We start from the raw sequence: 12,487 nt of genomic DNA on the forward strand, positions 1-12,487 counted from the left end.
TGCCCCCCCAGGATTCTTCATCCCACTGCTCCCTCAGGTAATCACCCCCTTGCACCTCTGCTGCCTGACACATCTGGGTTAGAGGAAGCAGATACGGCGCTTACCAGTATTTGTGGATAGACACACGCACATATGAAGTGTGTAGGTATTGGATATCTCTGTGTTAGCACAAATGTACGAGATAGATGTGTTATAAATACAAACATGTATGGCTTGTGTGTCTGTATCAGGTCGATAAATATGGGCTCTACACTGAGCCAGCAAAACCAGCCTTTCACAATAAATACCTTTCACTACAAACAGCAAATGCCAAAGAGGGGTCCAGCGCCTGGAAACACCGATCTGGCAGACAGGACTGTGTCCCGGTAGCTGCGCAGGGCCCCCGCGGGCGCCCCGGGGCTCCCTAGCTTCCATGACGCGTTGCTGTTCCTGACAGCCTTCTCGCTGGATGCAGTCAATCCAAGTCCTCGTCAGGATCGCACCCGCTAAATAACGGCAGTGTTGCAAAAAAACACCAAACCAAACCAAAACGCAAAGAGCGCAGTTATGCCAACAGCCACAGAAATCAGTGACAGGGACGGATTTATTTTGGGGGGAGATGCGGTCTCGCAGCGCGGGACTTGCAGGAAGCGCAGTGCAGGGTGGAAGCGATGGCGCTCTCAGGCCGATTTGCCCCATCGAGCTTCCCCTTCGGGGCCGTGCGGACCCCGAAGAGAGCCCCCCGCAGCCGCCCCGCAGCGCGGTGGGCGGAGGGAGGCGGGGTGCGCGCAGCCCCGCGCAGCGCTGGCCCAGCACCCGCGCCGCGCCGAGCCTGGAGGTGCACAAACTGAAAGTAAAACCAACAAAACCACCCCAAACCCGCCGCAGGGGCGCGGCGGCGGCGGGGCAGCAGCGGCTTGCGCGGTGAGTACCGCGTCCGGCGCCCGGGCGGAGGATGCGCGGCCCGCGGGCGCGGAGCGGGACGGGATGAGCCTCGGAGGGCAGGGGCGGCGGTGGGGGGGGGCAGGTACAGCCCCGCTGGGGTGCTGGAGAGGTGCAGCGGGGCAGGGCTGGAGGGAGAGGCGGCAGGGAGAGCTGGTAGGAAGTTTGGAAGGATTTGCAGGGAGCTGCTGCTGCCGCAGGACAGCCGGAGGGGACGAGTTATCCTCCTTCCCTCAAACCCTCGGGGCCTCCGCTTGGCCTGGCCGAGGTGGGAGAGCGCTGGAAGGTCATTTGCCAGCAGAGAGGGGACAGGACAGAGCCCTGTGTGGCCCGCTGCCAGCCCGGGCTGCGCCGCAGGCTCAGAACACCGAGTGATGGGCGCTACAAACGCGGGATTGAAGGCACCACCCAGCGCAGTACCCTGCGGCAATTGGTGCAGCACACCCATAGTGTGGGCAGTTCCCTCTCTAGAAGAATACCTTAAAATGGGATAAATAGGATGATTACTACTTTTTTTTTTACCGGGCAGGATGTAGGAGAGCATTCAGTGGTTCATGAAAGTGGTACTTTTTGCCATGCACAGGGTGATGTGTGGTATTAAAGATACTGTTCTGTTCCAAAGTATGCCTTGAGTAGATTTTCACCAACACAGAGGTGGGCAGAATTCAGCCCCTTCCCCTCCTGGTGTCCCATTTTGGCTATAATGTAGGAGGCACAGAAGATGCAGGGGATTTACAAAATATCCTACCTGGCTTGAGAAGCACTGAGCTGGTAGAAGCACTCAGCTGGCAGCCATGCATTTTTATGCACCCAAAACCTTCAAAAGCAGCTGTCCCTTGCAGAGCAGAACCCACGTAGCACGGTTTCCCGTGAGGTTTTACTAAAGAGGCTTTTCTGATGGTCGATGGGAATGGATGAACTCATGTTGCAGTAGAAGCAGAAACAGGATCATTTTTTTTGTCCCTAGCTGTCAGCTCCACAGAAGTAGTACTATGGCAGGCAGTAGTTTTGGGATCCATCCCTCTTTGACAGGTTTTTTGAACTTTGAGAGTTGGGATTATGGTGGACAAAAGCTAGCACGTGTATGTACATGGGGACTGTATGATCACATACACTTTCTTTCCATAGAAAACAAGCCTAAACCAGAGGCACATCTCAGAAAGAGGTGAGTTTTAAAACAGCAATTTATTAAGTATTTTTGTGTATGTGTTTCTGCTTTCTGAGCTTTCAGAATACCCACACTTCAAACTTGACTCCTCTGAGTTGAGAGATAAAGCCTTACCTTTCTCCCAGCCTTTTTTTTTTTTTTTTTAAAGATGAAGCTGCAATTTGCACTTACTCCTGTTGTCGGGAATTGGGATTTCCACACAGTAGCATCCAGCATGCAGCAAAACAGTAGAGCTCTGTGAAAGCTAAAAAAAGTGCTGGGGAAGGGGAGAAGTTATTTGAGGAGAGGTAGGCCAGTACAGATGTAGATTACAGGGGAAGGGGAACTTGTTAAGTTTAAATACTTTTAGGTATGGAGAGAGTTCATGTGTGTGTGGTATGGTTACTTTCCCTATGCATTGGACTAGATAAACTGGTGAACAGAATCACAGAATGGTTTTGGTTGAAAGGGGCCTTAAAGATCATCTGGTTTCAACCCCCTGCCACGGGCAGGGGCACCTTCCACTAGACCAGGTTGCTCGAAGCCCTGTCCAACCTGGCCTTGAGCACTGCCAGGGATGAGTGTCACTGCAGAAGACTGCAGTGTAGTAAGTCCCAAGGCCATATAGATGTGTGCCTCTTCTAGAGGCATTTTCAGGTCTTGCCCAGCGAAGGAAACTATTTCATCGCTCACCTGTTTGTGAGCCCACTGAAAAGCAGCACAGTTTGCCATATAAAACTCAGGAAAATAGCTGCCTTCCCATCATCATCTCTTTACACTGACTGCAAGGATGAGAGGATGTGTGGCCCTTCTTAGAGTGGATACCCAAATCCAGAATGACCAGAGGGAGAGTAGATCCCTGGGGCTGTGCATGAGAGAGCTGTTTTGCGTGGGATGCGTTCTGGATAAATGGGTCAAAATGTGGCTCTGGTATGTTAAGAAAGCTATGGGTAGACATCAGGCTAAGCACTGAGCTTGAGGAGTGGTCTTTATTGATGCTGTACCCTTTTTCAGCAGCAGTCACCATGAAGAGGAGCAAGGTTGGACTGGAAAAGCCCTGCAGAAAAGGCTGCAGATACGCTGGCCTTCCTGATGCCTGGCTCTAAGTGCTTTGGCAGGCCTGGCAGTGCAGCATGATTAGGATGAGGAGGAAGAAACTGTGGGCATCTTGCTTCTGCTTTGCAGCAGCCTTCTTCCTTGTGGTGACACTTCAGGTACACGGGAAAGGGGTGAGGGTATGCATGAGATCACTCTCAAAGTATGACACAATTCTGGCAGGTGAGAGAGAGCACTGAAGGTGACAGGCATTTTCCATGCAAGTCTGTGCTTTAAGAAGAGTGTTTTAAGAAACTCTGTGAGCAGCATTGGCCTGGTGGTAATAGCTGATGTGGTAATAGCTAGAAGTGACATTGCCCAGAGAACACCTTTCTTGCATAGCTCCTTGGGTCCTGGAGGAATTTCTCAGGAGTGGTGTACCATATCATGCCATGTTGCATTGCCTCCCTCCATCACTGCCTCCTCTGTTCATGTGCTTGAACTCATAAGGTAGCTAGGCAAGGCTGGGCATGGAAATAGTCCATAGAAATAGGAAATAGCCCACGGAAATAGGCTGGACATAGGGACATGGAAACTTCATGGATTTTTTTACAGCTGATTTCCAGAGGAACCTTGGCTAGTCTCTCTTGTGCTTTTTTCCAGGGAGAAAGCAGAAGTTGTGCGGTTAAATCATAGGTCATGTGGCCTTACATCGCTGTACAGAAATGTATATTTCCCACCTTCTCCTTACAAATTCAAATTAAAGCTGCTGCTGTTCTGACATAAAATCCCCTAGATGGTGGTGGCTGCAGTCACTGAAATCCATGCACTTTGATGGACAGAAAATTCACATGCAGACTTAGTGCTTGATGCTTAAACTCTGATTTGTCAAGCAAATGTCCTGGCTCATGACAGTGATGTGCTGTGTTTATTTCCCTGAAGGTTATCACCGAACTGACCAATTCAGAGAATAAGGTGGCAGTAATCTCCAGTTTACAGAGTAGCCCGCTAAAGCCTGTGGAGAGATATGCTTTTCAGTTCAAGAAGCAGGAACTTCACAGCAGCTTCAAGGCAGAATCTGATGTAAATCACTATCCTATCCTGCTCTGGTGGTCTCCTCTGACTGGAGAGAAAGGGAGATTGGGTCAGTGCGGAGAGGATGTTTGCTTCTTTACTATCAACAAGACCTACCAGCACAATCAGATGACGAGAGCATTTCTGTTCTATGGTAAGGATCTGTTTCTTTTTAAAGCAGTAACTTCCCTCCTACCCAGTTGTTTTTCTTTAGCGATTAAATATTCTAGGTGGCAGTCACTGAGAGCAGGAAATTTACACAGCTCATTGTGCTAAACTTTGCCTGGTGCTGAATACCATCAGTAGAGATCCAGAGATGCACATTCTCTGTAAAAGTACTCTGAAAAGTGACTGTGCATGCCTGTTTTATGACTGCTGCCTTGTCTCATGCCACTTTCCAATCACATGTTCTCTCTCTTTAAGGGAGAAAAGATGATTTCCTGTATTTGCCAAATCATGAAAAGACAGTCTGAGATCAAGCCAGCTTTTTCCAGTCTTCTGGCTTGTCAACCCTAGCAGAGATTCTGCAAGGCCTTTTTTGCCCTTGTGCAAGTCTTTTGTCTTAAAATAATGCCCTTGCTGGTAACTGTGCAACTTCCCTGCATCTTGGGCCAAGAGATTGCTAGCATACTGTAAATGCAAAGTAGTGAAAGAAACCTTTCACTACTTTGGAAGTAGTGAACAGGGAGCAGCAGCTAGTGCAGCCTGCTGAGCTGCTCTGGCTCTGCTGTTTCAGAAACTTCCACTACATGTACTGTAAAGTGAGTCTACAAAACAAAAAAGATGTCTCTTTTAAAAGTAGGCCTTACTTTGTTAATTTTGTTATTTTTCCTCACACTGTTGCTTTTCAGAGAAAAAGTGAATTTTGGGGGGGGGGGAAATAAAGCCAAAGCATTTCTGTTACTGGTAGATTCAGCTCCTTTGTGTGGTAGATTCAGAGTCCTGAATCTCATTCACTCAGTCAGGATACAGATGAGCTGGAAATATAGGAAGGAAGGACCTTAAACTTGGTGGTTAACAGTGAACCAAAAACTTCTCATCACTAATCTTTTCAGAGCTCCAAGTAGGTCAGCTTTGTCAGTTGATAGTACAGTGGTCAAGCGTGAGCGCAAAGGAATGACAGCAAAGGAATGAGAAGCTGACCCAGTTAAAGACAAGGAAAGCTGGGTTTGCATCACATGAAAGTGGTAAAGTCTGGTGGTTTTAGTCTCTGCTAGTAATTCTGTTTGTTTCAGCGTCAGAAGGACTACTACTGTTCATTTTTAGCAGGCTTGTGGGCATGCTTTACTCACTTATTTTTAAAGGACTATTTATACTGTGCAGAAGACACCTTGTAGTTTTAAAATATTTTTTATAGTGATGATGGTTATAAACTGTGTAAAGACAAATGTTAAAATATGCAAAAATTTTACTTATTTTTAAGCCACAACAAATGATCTCACAATGCTAAAACCTGCAGAGACAGAGGTCATAGTCGGAACTGAAGGTGGAAAAAAATCATTAACCCACACTCACACACGCACCCTTGATGCGCTGAGCTGTGGGCCTGGAAGAAGGCAGATTTTAGTATTCAGATTTTCCCCCTAAATAGCCTGCTGATTGAAAACTTGGAACATCTGCATTTCCATGCTAATGTTGGATTACAGCATAGTTTCACCTTTCAAAGAAACTGCATTAATGTTCACCTAATATTTGTTCAGTGAGCTAGTCAGGAGAAGAATGATCCAAAGCTTAGGAAAAGCATGCAAAAATATGAGGTACGGATGTTTTCCAGCAGCAGAAACTGCTTTTCTAGGATTACCTTCTTTTCTACTTTGTCAAGTGCCACCATCTCCTACCTGGAACTGAGATGTGGCATCCACTTGCTGCATTTTGCCTCTGCTTTTGGGAGGGATTCCCAAATCCACCTTTTCAGTGTCACCTGTTTTACAGACTTTTGTGTATAGTGTGAGCTACCGATGTCAGCATGAGCTGAATCTGGTGCCATGCTGTCAGAGTCTCAGGGGTGTTGTTCCTAAGGGAGGAGGATGTCCAGCTGTTCTGTGCTGGAGCATTGAGTCCTTGGAATATGAATCCTGAATAAAAGGTGTCTCCTAAGATGCAGAACTTCTCCTGACAGCACCTTTCTCATTTACACTTTGCCACATATCTAATATTTCCTAATTAATAGTTGGGAAGTTGAAATTGCTCATAATTGTAATCTTGTTATACTTTCTTTATCTCCTCATAAGCTGCTTTATTTTCTTCATCTCACGGGGTAGGGAACATGCTGATGTTATCTTTCCTTTAATCCGTAAAAGCTTTTTGTCTTCTTGCTGGATTAAGATTGATTATGTATTATATTAGAATCTGTCATTCTGATGTGCTCTGATCTACAGTGCATTTTTCTTTTAAGTTTCTCTTTGCCTAATTCTTTATTTAGTAAGTTTTACGTGTTGCATTTTTCTCTCTCTTTCATCCCTTTCCTTGTCTCACTCTTTCCTGCATTTTCCTTCCCTCTTCCCTGCAATACTACCTTGAAGAAGGAGCACTCTAGTGAGAGACAGAGCTGAACTGCTATGCTTTCATTCCACAGTATTTCATTATTGACTGTATGTACTGCTGCTTCTCTTCTGGATATCACTTAGAACAAAGTGTTTTCAAAACCAGATTGGCTTTATAAGCTCCTGACCTTCCCGTATCACTATAACACATCAAAACCAGAGGCAGCAAACAGCATTTTTCAGTGAGTGGAACCATTTAGGGTTGAGGGCTTGGGATGACCCTTCAATGGAAAATGGAAGGTCATATATTTAGTGGACTTAAAAACACTCACCTGGTTGTCTTGAAGAATCTTGCACTGTAGGAGGTTTTTATGTTACTGGCAGCTAACATCTATCTTCACTGCAGTAGTGAAGTCTTAACATTGGCTTTATAAAAGGTCATCCTTGGAGTCATCTTGGCAGGCTTGTGCAGCCACAAAGACCACTGGGCACTTTTTTCCTTCTTTATGTATTAGGCTTTAGACCAAAATTCTGTGTCAGACTTTTGCTAGCTCCCTCTCTTTTCCCCATCAGTGGTCTGAGGTCAAGGGTAGAAGAGAGAGTAAAAAGTTGCGAGTGTGACTGGGGTGGTAGAATAGCTTGTTCAAAGAGAAGGGATTTGTGATGTTTTTGAAGTCAGCTGTTCACCGTTTGTTTCAGTTTATGAACCTCCCTTCTTGACAATACCAGTTAAAAGTTTTGTACATTCAGTGCTTGTACTTAAGTTAAAAACAGATGCAGAAGTAAAAACCAGATACAGTTATAAGACAATGAGGAACTATCTTGACAGAGATTCACCAGCTTTGCATTTAATCTGCAATAAGGCCAGTCTTATGAGTGTGGTACCGCAGTACTGAAGGGAGATCAAGGGTCAGATTCACAAGCTGGTGTTTTGAATTCAGTTTTTCACAGACTAGCCTTTGAGAAAAAGCTTCTAGGTTTGTCCTAAAGCTTTCAACACAGCTTTCCTGAGTTGTTCTGGAGGCTCCCTGTCCTCACAGGGAAGCACAGGGAGCTGCAGTCATCTGTTTTCACAGTTTAGATATGGTTCTTCTTCTACTATTGGCACTAGTTCAAGGAGCTGTCTTCTGCCAGGAGCTACTTCTTTTATGTATCTGGTTAGGCAGCCATGACACATCACCTCTTAATTCTCTCTTTGACAAACGAAACAGATTGGCTTCAAAAGTCTCTATAGTACAATGCCTTTCCAAGATTTGAAGTAATTGTTGTAATTTTTCTCCTTAACCCTGTCTAATATTTTAGCATCCTTTTCATTGTTTTGCTACTAGAACCACATTAAGCCCTGCAGTAACCAATAGGCAATACCATCTGCCTCCTATTTACAGAACCAGGGGATTATTAAGCATCTTATTAGTCTCATTTCAGTGCATTAAAATATAAAATTCCTAGTGAGCCTTTGAAATGAGAGGCCTTTAAACTTGTATGACCTGAAAGGAAACCATTTCTAATATTGACTACTGATCCCCATTCTCTAGATTCTTCTGCTGCCAAATTATCTCTTATAATACTCTTCTGTCTTTGCCTGAATTGCTCTCTTTGCAGTACTGCCTTATAATGTAATAAATGTGATTGTTGTAGGGCTGATAGTATATTAAAACTATACTTCTGTGTCACTGTAGTTCACATTGCATGATAGATAGGGGCAGACTATAACACTGTTTGCTTTTGTCTAGGTACTGACTTCAGTATAGACAGCCTACCTCTCCCTCGGAAAGACTATCACGATTGGGCTCTTTTCCATGAAGAGTCACCAAAAAACAACTACAAACTCTTCCATGAACTGACCATCACCTTATTCAACCACACTGCAACCTTTAGCCGTCACTCTCACCTACCGCTGACCACTCAGTATCTTGAGGGCATAGAGGTCCTGATGTCACTGAGGTACATGATCCCACTGCAGGTGAAGAACAGCCTGAGGAAGAGGCTTGCACCACTTGTATATGTGCAGTCTGATTGCAACCCTCCTTCTGATCGGGACAGTTATGTGCGTGAGCTCATGTGTCACATTGAAGTAGACTCTTATGGGGAATGTCTGCATAACAGAGACCTTCCTCAGCATCTCAGAAGTCCAACTGCCATGGATGATGGCAACTTCTATAAAATACTGGCACAGTACAAGTTCATTCTTGCTTTTGAAAATGCTATCTGTGAAGATTACATCACTGAAAAACTGTGGCGGCCACTGAAGTTGGGAGTGGTACCAGTGTACTTTGGGTCTCCTAACATTGTAGACTGGCTTCCCAGTAACAAGAGTGCAATTCTGGTATCCAGTTTTTCACACCCTCAGGAGCTGGCCCGCTATATCAAAACACTTGATACAAACGATCAAGAGTATGAGTCCTACTTGCAATGGAAACTGAAAGGGGACATTTCCAACCCAAGGCTGCTTACAGCGATGAAGGAACGCAAGTGGGGAGTGCAAGATATCACCCAGGACAATTACATTGACACCTTTGAGTGCATGGTGTGTAACAGAGTGTGGGAAAACATCAGAAGGAAAGAAAAGGTATGAGTGACTTTGTTGTTGTGTCTCAGACAGGCTTTAAAATGGCATTTAGCTCAGATTTGTCCCAGGAAGTTTAGTTATCAGATTTCTGGCCAACCTACAACCACTGGTATTGCAACGCCATTGGGTTGTGCATCCTTATGTCAGAAAGTGTTGGCAGAAGGTGTGGGTGTACGGCCAGAGCATATGTTCCTCATACTGCTGTGGTGCTTGAGTTCATATACATTGACCACTGAGCTGATGGTCATTTCAGCAGAAGGCTGAATTCTTCAGGGAAGAGGTTTTTATCAGACTGCAGAAAGTAGTCTAACTTGCTGACTCACTTTATGTGACTTGAAACATTTAGAAACGGGTATCCCAGAGAGGTTGTGGGATCTCTGTCCTTGGAGAATACTCAACTCAGTACTGCCCTAGGCAATTAAATGTGGTTTAACCTGTTTCGGAGATGGAACCGGACTATATGATCACTGGAGAAAGTCCCTCCTGACTTAAGTACTCTATGACTGTCTCTGTCTGCATATGTGTGGACACATTCAAACCTGTAGTGACAGCATTCCATTGTCTGTGGCCACATTTGGTGACTAAACATTGAAACATGAATGCTTAAGCCAGATTGTGTTTATGAGAGGGGTTATGTGTGTGTTTTAAGATGGAAGCAGAATAAAATGATGAAAATAGAACTTCTTGCCTTAGAATTTCAGTTTGGGTGCGCTGGTGCTGCTCATTTGCAGCTAGACCTGATCTGATTCTCAGGCTCTTGTCAGCATGACTGGCCTTGCCCTGGACACTTTGGGGAGAGCTTCCCCTCTGACACCCACAGGGACGTGGCTAGAGCCTGCGGTGGGAAGGAAAATGTCACTGGCATGCTTTAATAGTTTACTAACGGCATAGCACCTTCCTTCTCTGTCTGCCGGGGTCCCTGAATAACCCCTTTTATTTCTCCCCATTGCCAGGGATGGCTGCACCAGAGGTGGAAGGCTCAGGTTAACCATCTGAGCTGCCCCAAACCAGAAGCATTCTCATTCTCATCCTCAAATCCTGGCTGGACTTCTCTCCATGAGATGTGGATACCAAGCTTTGAGCAATCCAAGAAAGAAGCCTGGGCACTGAGGCACCTGGTGGAAAGGAACAGGAATTTTACAGCTCAAGAATTTTGGATGCTTGTATTTAAAGAATAAACACAACAACCTGTAAAAGAGAGTGAGCTTCTCAGAGGAGTCTGTGGAATTTTCTTTTGAGGGTGACCTTCTCATCAGTAGCCATAGGAAGCAGACGTGTACGACTGCGTTTAGTATGTTCAGTGCTCAAGGAGTACTAAGGAGTGTTAAACACTAGAATCACCCTGCCAGCGATATGTATACATACGTATATATATTTAGAATTATTTATGTTTGTATTAATTGTCATTAGTTCAGATGTTTGAGCATTAAGGCACAAGTTGTCAAGGTTGTCAAAGCTCAGTTTTAAGCACACAGCTAATTCCCACGAAGCAGATGGATCTGCCTCCATCCTTAGATACATACCTGTGTGCATAGTCTCAGGAACCCTTTTTCCCAGCCCAGGACCCTCCTTGCTGCACTGATGACAACAAGCTGGAGAGCACCTGACACCATTGCACTGGTACAGCTTCTTTGCTGCTTTGGAGGTAGAGGAAAAAGTTGGGACTCTGTCCCTGGCTAGCTGTTTATTGTCAATTTTCCTGGCATCAGCAGATTTAGCAGGGACTTGGTGGGCTTTGTGTCCTGACACTGAGTGCCAATTGAAAGTGCATTAGCGTTTGGCACAAGGAAGCACCATTTGTTAGTGTCCAGAGACAGATTGAATGAAAAACGTGCTGGCTCAGATCTACCCATCATCTTCTGCTAAAAATAAGCAAGGCACATGAATATCTCCACTCCTCAGAAACAGGACTGTCTCAATATGACTTACCTTCTTGCCTTTCTGGTGATGGACTAGTATTTGTATCACGTATTAACATGGAATTATGTGCTTGAAGGGGCAAGAATAAAACACTGAAGCTGAGAAGTCTTCAATATGCACAAGGAGAGGTAGGCAAACAGCCTCCCTGTTTTAACACAGAAAACTTCAAATTTTTCTGACAAAATAAAAACCTTGGTAATCGTGGTCATCACTTGCCAAAGGACACACCTTTGCCTGGGATGCAGACTGCTGAAGTTTTCATCCCAAGTTCTTCCAACCTCAGTCTATGGAGAAGTCAACTTCTAAAGGATCTGCAAAATGGTGTTATCAGATGAGGGATGTCATTCATACACATGCCCATGTATGATGACACAGCCAAATGTAACTACTAATGTAGAGTTCTTGGAAAGAAAGATTTTCACCTGTCTGATAATTTCCATGCAGTTGTTCCTTGTAGCAGGTATTTTAAGACTGCTGAGAAGTGTCTTATTTTGTGAATGGGTAGCCATGGGGAAGGATGTGAATAGCATTTACACCAAGAAATTCAGCTGCAAAATTTGATCACCTTGGAAAAGTTTCCTCACCAGAAACTTCCGTAACAAATAGCTAGTGAATTTTGTATTACTTTTAAATCTAGCAAGACAAAGAGCAATTTTATGACCATAACCCGTACAGTATTGGTCATTGTTTCTATAAGCATGTACTTGGCTTTGATTAAGCAAAACAGACCCACTGGAATTTCTTGCCATTGATGTTTTGCCAGTGTGGCACACAGCATCTATTGGGCATGTCTTAAACTCTTTCCCCAGTGATCTACAGTGCAAATGGTAACTAAGCTCCACAAATGAAGTCCTTCAGGAAAGTGGCATTATCATTGCAAAGGGAACTGCAGAATCACTACCCTTTGCCATGAACCTCTGTTTCTCCCCCCAGGATGGCACAGAATATTGGCAGCAGGAGGGGATATCTTTTTTTTTGAGTGATGTTCTGCTGTCTCCTTTGCCAAAAGTCTCAAGTCGTGTTGTTTAAAGACCTCAGGGACTGCACAACTGAAGATTTCTTTTTCATTTGTTTCCATGATGGAATCTGTCAGATCCTGAGCTTCCTGAGCAATCTGGTAGATAGACAGATATTATCCAAACATATGAGGCATATTTATCTCAGTTTATGGTGCATTATTATCCCTCATTTTACTTTGATTGGGAGGGAAAGGAAGCCTGAAGTAACTGGTTTACAACCCTCATTTTGGAATTTCAGGTGGTCAGCAGCAGCTGTTTCAGAAGAGGTAACATCTTCATCCACTGCTATACACAGTAGAAAGATGAGTCCTCAGAGCAG

At 44.8% G+C, this 12,487-nt stretch overlaps 1 protein-coding gene across 3 annotated transcripts; it reads left to right on the forward strand.

Moving 5' to 3' along the window:
* The first annotated feature begins 797 nt into the window (after window positions 1-797).
* Window positions 798-12,108, forward strand: FUT10 (fucosyltransferase 10). 3 transcript variants are annotated; one of them, XM_030512929.1, is made up of 6 exons: window positions 798-903; window positions 2,050-2,086; window positions 3,083-3,282; window positions 4,046-4,331; window positions 8,394-9,229; window positions 10,183-12,108. In XM_030512929.1, the coding sequence occupies exons 3-6, from the start codon at window positions 3,202-3,204 to the stop codon at window positions 10,405-10,407; spliced, it is 1,428 nt and encodes a 475-aa protein (XP_030368789.1). In that variant the 5' UTR covers window positions 798-903; window positions 2,050-2,086; window positions 3,083-3,201; the 3' UTR covers window positions 10,408-12,108. The 3 variants fall into 3 exon arrangements, with proteins under 3 accessions (XP_030368789.1, XP_030368790.1, XP_030368791.1); XM_030512930.1 differs by having other exon boundaries at window positions 3,086-3,282; XM_030512931.1 differs by lacking the exon at window positions 798-903 and having other exon boundaries at window positions 2,034-2,086; window positions 3,086-3,282.
* The last annotated feature ends 379 nt before the right edge of the window (window positions 12,109-12,487 follow it).

This window comes from Strigops habroptila, chromosome Z (assembly GCF_004027225.2).
Source record: "Strigops habroptila isolate Jane chromosome Z, bStrHab1.2.pri, whole genome shotgun sequence".
Lineage (NCBI taxonomy): Eukaryota > Metazoa > Chordata > Aves > Psittaciformes > Psittacidae > Strigops > Strigops habroptila.